This window comes from Psammomys obesus, unplaced genomic scaffold (genome assembly GCF_907164565.1).
Source record: "Psammomys obesus unplaced genomic scaffold, mPsaObe1.curated_primary_1811, whole genome shotgun sequence".
NCBI lineage: Eukaryota > Metazoa > Chordata > Mammalia > Rodentia > Muridae > Psammomys > Psammomys obesus.
The window spans coordinates 11,509,246-11,519,804 of NW_026589732.1; the positions used below are offsets into that span (position 1 = coordinate 11,509,246).

Sequence of the window (10,559 nt, forward strand, 5' to 3'; positions counted from 1 at the left end):
GCCGGAATTGTGTCTTATTAACAGAATGCCTTCCCTGACCTGTAAAGTCTTTCTTGTATTTGTACCTTTCTAGTATTTCTACTGTGCTTATAAAACCTAGTTTTCTGTTGCTTTTATAAGTTACCACACACTTAATGGTATAAAGCAATTTGTCTTGTGGCCATTTTGTAGGTCAGAACTTTTGACACTAATCTTGCTGACTGATAACCAGGAGTCAGCACTACTATATGTGATTTGGAGACTGAGAGAACATAGTTCCTTATTCTAGGTTCTAGAAGCTTTCAGAGCTCTGGTCGCCATTATCTTCTGACCCTTCTTTGTCTTCATTATCTCTAACCCTCCTTCTGTCTCACTTTACTGTTAAGGATCCTTTTGATGACATTGGGCCCATCTGGAAAGTCAGCTGATAAGCAGGTTAACTTTCCTTTGTCACCTAAGTTACAAACTTACAGGTTCTAGGGTTGAATGTGTACATTTTGTAGGGGAGGCCATTCTACCTACTTGCTTATCTGTTGACTTTTATGCTGTTAATTGTCTTTGCATAGCCACAGTATTATGTGCAGCGTTATAGACACCACATAGTCAAGAAGTATGGAGAGAATGTTTCTTGACTATTCCTGTACTTTTTCCTTGTTCCCCACACACCTGTTTAGTGACTGGTCAGTCTTACGAGAATATGGTAACTGAGATCATGTCAATGGGTTATGAACGAGAGCAAGTAATTGCAGCCCTGAGAGCCAGTTTCAACAACCCTGACAGAGCTGTGGAGTATCTTCTAATGGTGAGAAGTGTATTTAACTTGTCTCTTCATTCTCTTTAATACCAAACTCTTAAAGAAATTAAAATTATGATAGATAAGTTAACAATTCGGTGGAGAGTGCTATATGCTGCATAGTTTGCTCTCCCAACCCCTAATGTTCACATGTTGTTGAGAAAATTAACCTTCTGGAAATGATTCTGAAATTATTTTAATTAGAAAGTAATGTGAGATGAGTTATAAAGTGGCCCTTCTTTGGGGTAGAGCCTTATTGGGCCAATTAAGCTCTGGAGAAGCATCTTTCTAATGAATAGACTGACACCTTAGATTCTGTTTGCTGGTGTGATCTATTATGAATTAGTTAGAGCAAAATTTTACTTGTCCTCTGTGAGGAAGCAGCATTAACTTCTCTTGGGATTTGATGGAAGATCTGGACCTTGGATCTGCTGCTAGTCTTAGAACTCTGTGCCCCAGCTGTTTCGAGTGCCTGCAGTGCAGGTGTCCTGTTAGCCACCGCTTTTTCATTCCTTAAGTGAGTTTGGCTTCTGTTTAACAGAAAATGGACTCATTACCATCTGTTAAAGTCCAAGAATTTTATGAGTTTTTAAAATAGGTATAACTGCCGTTTGTTTAAATCCTGTGCATCAAAATAAAAAGTCTTGAGTGTACTTTTAAGCGGTAATAGTTTCAAAAGATAAATGCTTGAAACAAAAAGCATCATTTGAAACTTAAACTATTGAAATATTCATACTTATTTTGTCAGTTTATGTGTGACACTTTCTAGATGATACTTGCTCAGAAACATGAGTCAGTAGAGGAGACTTTCTGGCTTGGCCACCAGTTTCTTGTTTCACCGAGTGACATTTTATGAAAGTCTAATGCAAAAGTGGACTGGAATCCCATGAAGAATGAGCACCTTAGTTATTAACGTTCTTAGAGTTTAATTGGACATGGATGTGGCTGTTACTGGACAGAACGTGTGTCATTGTGGACAGTTTTGTTGAACAATGCTGTTCTGCACTACATCCTTGTATCTGAGCCACTTGTAAGGTTTAATAAGCAGACATTTCTTACATAATGGTGTTTAATAAGCTATAGATGTAATATTTAGCCTGTGTATTTATGAGCTGTCTTAAAGCTTGGAAATTTTGTTGGCAGGGAATCCCTGGAGATAGAGAAAGTCAGGCTGTGGTTGATCCTCCTTCCCAGGCAGCGAGTACTGGAACTCCTCAGTCTCCAGCAGTAGCTGCAGCTGCAGCAACCACAACAGCAACAACAACCACAAGTTCTGGAGGTAAAGTGACTATTTCAAGTGGCAAATGTTCTTGAGTTTTCATGTAAGGTCATTTAATGTGAAGTACCTGAGTGGTAAGATGTATTCCCAGAGTGTTTGAGGAAAGTCTTGCCTTTTGTCTCACTCAAAGTCGAGAGACCAGCTTGCTTTTAGTGCATATCAGTGTCATCAGAGCTTACTCTACTAGTTGACTCTGAGAAAAGATGACTCATGGTTTGAATTCAGTGTTCATTCTGAACCTTTTTAAGATTGTAGCATTGCAGACCGGGTGTGGTGACACACTCCTTTAATTCTAGGGAGGCAGAGGCAGGCAAATCTCTTTGAGTTTGAGGGAACCTAGCCTATGCCGCAGAGTTCCTGAGGAGCCAGGTACATGCTCAAGAGGGTGGTGGTATATAATTTCAAAGCCACCAAAATCTTAGTGGCTAATTTTGAAAACACTTATTTTGTTTTGTTTGTTTTTTGATTGTTGAGAGAACTTCTTGCTCTCATTTTGGCAGTTAGTTGGAACTTCATTATAGTGGAAAGAGAAGGCTCAGATTTTATTATTTCCTGTTCATCACCTACTAGGTTACTTAGTCTCTGAATCTCAGAAACTAATATATTAATATTATTACTAATATTACACATAATATGGGACTAAATATCCATTTAAATATACGTACATACATACGTGTTTGTGTGTGTGTGTGTGTTTCCTATTTGTGAGCAACTGCAATAACATGATAAACTTTTATTTTGATAGGACACCAGTTTTTTTGTGTTTTCTGTGATGGCTCACAGGGCATTGTGGGTGTGCTTGCTTCTCAGTGTTCTGACCTTTGCTAGTAGTATAACTTTTACAGAGCAAAGGTCATTGGGGTTTGACGAGTTTGTGACTTATTTTCCCTACGATACCAGAGAAGTCATTTCACGTAAGGTATTTTCTGTCTGAATGATGGTTTAACTATCTCTTGTTACATGTACTTACTATTCTTTGGCACCTGTTTCAGGCCACCCCCTTGAATTTTTACGGAATCAGCCTCAGTTTCAACAGATGCGACAAATTATCCAGCAGAATCCTTCCCTGCTTCCAGCTCTGCTACAGCAGATAGGTCGGGAGAACCCACAGTTGCTACAGGTGACTAATGCATGTTAGTTTGGAAAATGGGGTTATAACGTTTTTGTTTTGTACTGTAATTAAACCCAGAGCCTATATGAGTTGAGATAGAAAGATTGAATCAGTTTTTGTTGGTTAACTAATTGCGTTTGAGAGTTTATTTCCTCTTCCTGGTTTCTAAGGCACATTAATGTATTAGCGTCTGAGAGGGTGTTTTAACATTGTAGATCACTTTTCATAAGCATGCTACTAGTAGGACACTGCCTCTTAGAAACTTGCCTGTGCACGTATTTCATGCTCACACCCAGAAATACCTGAGTCTTGTACAGCACAGGATGGCCTACTAGTGTGGAAAATAAGATATGGGTAACAGTAAGTTCTCTTCTGTTTCTAGGATTATGGTAGCTTTCAGTGTTGTTTTTGTAAGTGGAATGTTTTCAAAGGAATTTGCATTCTCTCCATTTACTTTCCAGAACTGTTGTGTTTCTTTAATAATAATGTATGAAATCACTTAAATTTTTTCTTTATTTCTGGTCCTTTTAGATAGGGCTGGCCTGAAATTCAAATTTACTATGGGATTCAGGCATACTTAATATGATCCTTCTGCTTCTGCTTTTTATGTGTTGCAATTAAAGTGTGAATCATGCCTGGTTTAGCTTTTTCTTATTTAGAATTGCTTTCTTTATGAAGACAGTTATGGTCAGTGTGCTATTTCTTTTGTTTTTGAAATCACTACAGCAAATTAGCCAACACCAGGAGCATTTTATTCAGATGCTAAATGAACCAGTTCAGGAAGCAGGTGGTCAAGGTGGAGGAGGAGGAGGAGGCAGCGGTGGAGGAGGAGGTGGCGGAGGTGGAGGTGGAGGTGGAGGAATTGCAGAAGCTGGAAGTGGGCACATGAACTACATTCAAGTAACACCTCAGGAAAAAGAAGCTATAGAACGGGTGAGTGTAAGTTAAAGTAGAATTTGAGTTCCTAGGTTACTGTAGCACCTGGGCTAGTGGCTTCTGGCATGCAGCTGTGGCATTTCTGTTTACCAGGAAGTTTCTGTTGGCTTGCTCCAGGGGCTGCTGCCGCCTTTGCTTTTTGTAGCAGCAAAGTGCCTTCTTGAGTAAATCAGGTATGTGTATTAATAGATTAAAGTTTTCACTGTTGTAAAATTTAAGAAAAACACTAAGCATTACACCTATTTAAAAATTTTTCATATTTCAAATTTTACTTAACTACTGTCCCCAAAATATTAAATAAATACATTAATTACAATAAGGTGGGTTGAGCCTATAGAATTACATCCATGATTGTTCTGGGATCTCTACAAGTTTATGCATATATGTTCACACACATCTGTATATAACTGTATGCCCAGAAAGGAAATTGACAAGTAAAGTAACTTGGGTAGCCAATACACATGAAGAGAAAGCAAATATTGATAGCCATTTGATGAATAAAACAAAATTTACTACTGTATTTCAATATTTACTTTGTTATCTGTTCTAGCTATGACAGAAAATCGCACCCATGAACTCTCAGCATGGCTGCTTAAACAAGTTCTAAACAATGCCAGTACCACTGAGCTACATCCCCCAGCAGACTATCAATGTAAATACTGAGACTTATGGGCAGCCTTTGGGCAGAGTGCAGGGAATCTTAGGAAAGAAGTGGGAAACAGTAAGATCTGGAGAGGACAGGAACTCCATAAGGAGAGCAACAGAACCAAAAAACCTGAGCAAGGGGTATTTTCCTGAGACTGGTATTCCAACCAAGGACTATGCATGGAGATAACCTAAGACCCCTGCACAGATATAGCCCATGGCAGTTCAGCATCCAAGTGGGTTCCATTGTGATATCAGGAACAGGGACTGTCTCTGACATGAACTGATTGGTCTGCTCTTTAATTACCTCCCCCTGAGGGGGAAGCAGCATTACCTAGCCACAGAAGAAGACAATGCAGCCACTCCTGATGAGACCTAATTGACTAGGATCAGAAGGAAGGAAAAGAAGTCCTCCCCTATCAGTGGACTTGGGGAGGGGCATGCATGCAGAGGGTGGAGGAAGGGAGGGATTGGGATGGGAGGAGGGAGGGAACGGGGGGGGGGGATACAAAGTGAGTAAAGTGTAATTAAGAAAGAAAAAAAAAAGAGTGGTGTACAATAAACATGAGACACGGCTATCTTGACTGACTTTCTGCCCTCAACAAGTGGATCAGTGCAGGTTTTGGGCACTGTGATAACCAGGATTTTGTGATGGCAGAATCAGTAACTTCATTTCTCTCTGCTTTTTTTGCATAGTTTTCATTGTTGCATGGTGTTTTGAGATGGTAATCAGATAGACCCCTATGTTCACAGAGATCTCTGCTGAAATTAAAGATGTGCTCCCCTATGCCTGGCTTTAATTTTCTTCTGAGTTTAGGCTTCAATTATTTTCCCATTTCTCATTGTAGATTATCTTTTTTTTCTCTGTGATTTTGTCTGTCTTATTGCTGTTATATAGAACATTGCTTAATAATCTGAATGAAAGTAAGGTTTACTAATTCTTCAAGAATTCACAGGTCACTGTGATTCATTGTGAGTTTCTTTTGTATGGGTTGTGAGTGAGGATCTGTCCTTTTGCATGTGGATATCCATGTATCCCAACATCATTTGTCAAAAAGCCTTGACCTTATGAGTTCTATAAAGTCAGTGGTACGTGGATATGCAGGGTTACTGTAGGACTCAGTTATAATATGCTTTGACCATATGTCTCCATAGCCACTAAGGCCAGTACTTCATTCCTCACTCCCTTTACCGCAGGTTTCTAGGCCTATGAAACCATGCATCAGCTGCTCCAGTTTTGTTTCCAAAATGTTTATGTATCCATCATCTTATGTAAATCCCAGAGTCAGCATGTTGGGTTTCTGGGAGTAAAACTTTTAATGATTGCTAAATTTGAGAAATGTTCTGAGTTTGTTGTTGTTGTTGTTGTTTTGGGGTTTGCCATCTGAGGCAGTCTTACTATGTAGTAGCCTGTAGTGCTTTTCAATTTGATAGGTAGGTGAGGATGACCTTGAATTCATGATTTCTTCTACCTCCATTTTGCAAGTGCTGGGATTGTAGCATGCACCCCCACTGTGGTCCCAGCACCTGGATGGTACATCTTGGCTGTAGGATCCCAAGTCATGAGATCATCTCAAAACAACCTAATTCTTACCAAGTCATGTTCAGTGGTGTTTTATAGCTGTAGTAATTAAAAATTTGTACTACTTTTGAGTTTATTCCTAAGAACTATTCTTTTTGATGATGTTGGAAATTATTCTTTTTATTTTCAAAATGTTCATTATTAGTTGCAAGGAAGTACAGGTTGGTTTGACATGTTGATCTTGCTGAATTCACTTGTTTATTCCCATGGACTTTTCTGATTGAGGAAGTTCCTTTTAGGGCCAGGTTTCGACCTTTTGTCATAACAAACAGTATATTGTCAAATACTTTTTCAAAGTTTATTAAAGGATTGTCTTTTATTCTTAGAAGTACTTTATTCTGTTTATTGAATCAACGTTGCATTCCTGGTATAAATCTCACTAACCATTAGATAATGCTTTTTTATTCAATCTCCAAGTATTTGGTTAAGAGTTTTTATACCATATTCATAACTAGTATTAACTAGTTATGAATAACTAGTATTAACTAGTATTAACTAATAACTAGTTATTAACTAGTATTAACTAGTTATGAATTCCCTAATGGGAATTTGGTCCCACAGAATGAGGAAGGTTTTTGGAAGAATTTAAGTATTGGTCTTAAATCTTTAAGTTGCAGATAGACTGGACCAGTTGCCCTTCATTTTCCTTTGGGGAAGTTCATCTCATACACATTTCATTTGTCAATAAAGTAGTAATGTTTGCTACTTAAATGTTTACTCCTTAACTTTAGCAACTTGAATCTTCCATTTTCTTATTGAACTGAATGGTCAAAGATGCAGTTTTCTGAAGCACAATTCTTGAGACTGTAATGCTCTTATTAAACATTCTCCTGCTATCACGACCTGTTGCCATACAGTGCTGGTTAATGTCTGATTTCTTTGTTGGTCCTCTGATTATATCCTGCTGTTGATAGTGGTGGCATTAGCATCTCCAGGTACAGCTAATTTTTCTCTTCAGTATTATTTTTGTTTGTTTGTTTGGTGTATTTTTTTGGCCCCCTATATGTCTATCATGTTCCTCCCCACCTTTTAAGTCACAGAAATATCCTTCATCTCTGGTATCAGTCCTGTAACTTCAGCTGCTCTAGTTGTCTTTGAGTTATTGTCTACATGGCTCTCTGTCTTTACATTTTATGAGATCTTTGTGTCTTTGAGTCTATCTTGAGGTGTGTCATTGGGTTGTCCCCCACCCCCCCATCTCTTGATCTGTTACTTCAGCTAACCTAGTTTTAATCTGGATACAAATTAAATAATAAAATAATAAGTTCATTTTTGGAGCTTTTCTACTTCAATTTATAAATAGCTTCTTGTGCTGAATTGTTTTTTTGTTTTTTCCTTTTTCCCCTCCAGTTCTTAATAGTCATTGTTAGGTAGTGTGGAAAGTTATTGTGACATTGTAACAGTTGGGGAGTGTATTCCTCTGATTGGGAATAATTATATGTCATAAAGTAAGCTGTTAGTTGGCTTGGGTGTTTGAAGGTGTAAAAAGTAGTGAGTGTTGGATCTCAGGTAATTTTAATAGTTTGTAAATGAGGTTAAGTAGCTAATATTGGTGTTTGAAATATGCTATAAATTTAAGTACATATAAGACCATGTCTTCATTTCACAATATATCTTGCAGTACTACTGTAATTGATCACCCACATTTCTAGTATAAAGTGTTGTATAAGGAAAGGAGCTAGAGAGCAGCATTTGAAAGATACAAGTGCATTAAGAAATGAAACATTTATTTTTATAAAAAGTTGGTGTGCAAGTTAAGTTCTTTTCATGTGTTCTTCCCCTTTCTTAAACCTTCCCTTACTAAAGCCATTTGATACCTATATTTCTACATGCTCACTTACTGACTTTTAGTGTAAGTGCCAGAAAGTACTTAACATATAGTTCCTGTTAGTTTAATCTTCTTAGCTCTAAACATTAAAAAGAAATTCTTTTGGGTGGTGGTAAATGTTCTCTCCATCCTAGGAGTGTTGAACAGTGAATCCAGATTCAAATGGGGCTAAACTTGTGAAATTTTCATGAGCATTTTCTGTGGTACTATTTAAAGTGACTATTCTGCAATCGCTAGTATATAAAGCAGACAAGAAATACCAAGATTGATGAATTGAATTTAATTGCTTCCTTTTCTTGCAGTTAAAGGCGTTAGGATTTCCAGAAGGACTTGTGATTCAAGCATATTTTGCTTGTGAGAAGAATGAGAATTTGGCTGCCAACTTTCTTCTACAGCAGAACTTTGATGAAGACTGAAGGGACTCTTTTGTACCTCACACTCACACCAGTGCATTACACTAACCTTGTTCACTGGATTGTCTGGGGTGACTTGGGCTCATATCCACACTATTTGGTATATGGTAGTAAGTTGGTGGGGTGGGAGGGAGGGAGCTAGGATATAGGGCAGGGATACATACAGTGCATGTCTGCTTCAACCAGCAGATGCTGCAGATCCACACAGTGTAAACTACTAGTCAACCAAACATCCTCCTTTACAGGTCTTTATTCTTCTAAGCAGTAGGTAACTTTTCCTGGGTTTCATTCTTCCTAGTGTACTAGATCCAGAAATTTAGTGTGATGCCCTGCTTTCTCTTTTCTTTGACTTAACATTGGTTTCTAAAAGAATCTTTGCTACCTAGAATCTGCATTTTGTGTTAATGACAACACTGGATAATGGCTTTTTGAAATTGAAAAAAAAAAAAAATTGGAGCATCTGCAAACAGAAATGCCAAATTACTGATGGTTGTTATTCCTGCTTCACATAAATATGAAATCGATGCAAAAGGAAGCCCATACTTTGTGTTCAGTGCTTGGGGTGGGGAGGGTAGAAAGGGGACTTTTTCTTAAAATGAAAATAATTACTGCTATTTTAAAATTTTTCTGATTATTGAATGTGAGACCCTCTAACATGATTTGAAAAGCTGTATACATATAGGCAGAGTTATTTTCCTGTTTACATTCTTTGTTTGTTTGGGGAAAATTGGTAGGTGTCTAATTACTGTTTACTTCATTGTTGTATTGCAGTAAAAGATTTAAAACAACCATTGCATGTTTGCTTTTGATGTATCCCTTTGTGAATTTAGCACTTTGGGGCCAATGAAGAAATGCAGCATTCAGTCTCCTTCCCTTCCCTTTCCTCAGTAGAAATGTGTTTGATCAGCAAGTTGTGAGTCAAATTGCTGCCTTTAAAAAAAACAAAAACAAAAAAACAACAAAAAAAAAACCCACAAAAGCTGATTCAGTTCAAAATTAATGCAACTCTCTCAAAGCTGGGTTTCTGATACTTGTGGATGTTTTTCTTTATTAGATAAGAATGTATTATCATTAAATCCATTAGTATTACATTGTTTTCACAGAGAAGCAGTGGGTGGAACTACAGTCCAGCATCTTTTACTGCATCTAAAAATGAGAGAAAACTTTTGTATGGTTAGGAGACGTGGCTGGAAAGTACTTTGGAAAATATACAATCAAGATATCTCATGGTATATTAAAAGAAAAATCTCAATCACAGTGTTGGCTTTTATTTGGATTTTGCTCATCATAGTTTTTGTTTGGAAACTTCCTCATTAGCATTGCTCTTTGATCATAAAGAAGGGCCTGGTATCAGCCTGTTGAATTTGTCAAATCTTTTCCTGAACATAAACAAGACTTGAAAGAAATAATATTTCCCAGCATCTGACCCCATGGAAGGAGACGGATTTGCAGACCCCTCCCCTGTACAGTCTCTTGCAGTGTGTTCAGCACCACTTGGTGACTCTTAAGCTTTCTCGTCATGCGTTCCATAACCTGTTTCATGAAAATAAATGAAACCATGACTTTCCTTCATGATGTACCATGTTTAATTTTCATCTATTTCTTAAGCGTGATAGGTTGTGGGATGTTGTATTGCCCGTATGTTTTACAATGGATCATGCAAAACAGGGTTGGTAAAATGCATCTTTAAAGACAGAGCAGCAGTGGGTTGGGGAGGGGATGACACATTTCCAGTGGGACAGGGAATGCTTCCACTTGCTGTTCTTAAAGCACAGGAAGCTTATAAACATAGTAGCTGCTGTTTCTCTGGAAATTGACAGCAGAAGTTAGTGGTGTGGAACTTTTGAACACAAACCTGAAAGTAATACGAGTAATGGTTTCCAGAGGACAACTCTAGCCAATGTGACCATTTCTCCCTCAGCTGAGACAGCATACATGAGTAAAGTGGGCTTTTGTGCCAGTGGCTGTTATTGTTAAATAACAGATAGTTGAG

The 10,559-nt window shown here is 37.9% G+C and overlaps 1 protein-coding gene across 1 annotated transcript in view; it reads left to right on the forward strand.

Moving 5' to 3' along the window:
• The window catches only part of Rad23b (RAD23 homolog B, nucleotide excision repair protein), a 44,274-nt gene extending 34,456 nt beyond the window's left edge, over positions 1 to 9,818 (forward strand). The window contains exons 6-10 of the mRNA XM_055605303.1: positions 654 to 781; positions 1,916 to 2,051; positions 3,044 to 3,171; positions 3,889 to 4,095; positions 8,456 to 9,818. Coding sequence (XP_055461278.1) covers positions 654 to 781; positions 1,916 to 2,051; positions 3,044 to 3,171; positions 3,889 to 4,095; positions 8,456 to 8,569 — 713 coding nt within the window. The 3' untranslated portion in view covers positions 8,570 to 9,818. The remainder of the gene's footprint in view (positions 1 to 653; positions 782 to 1,915; positions 2,052 to 3,043; positions 3,172 to 3,888; positions 4,096 to 8,455) is intronic.
• The last annotated feature ends 741 nt before the right edge of the window (positions 9,819 to 10,559 follow it).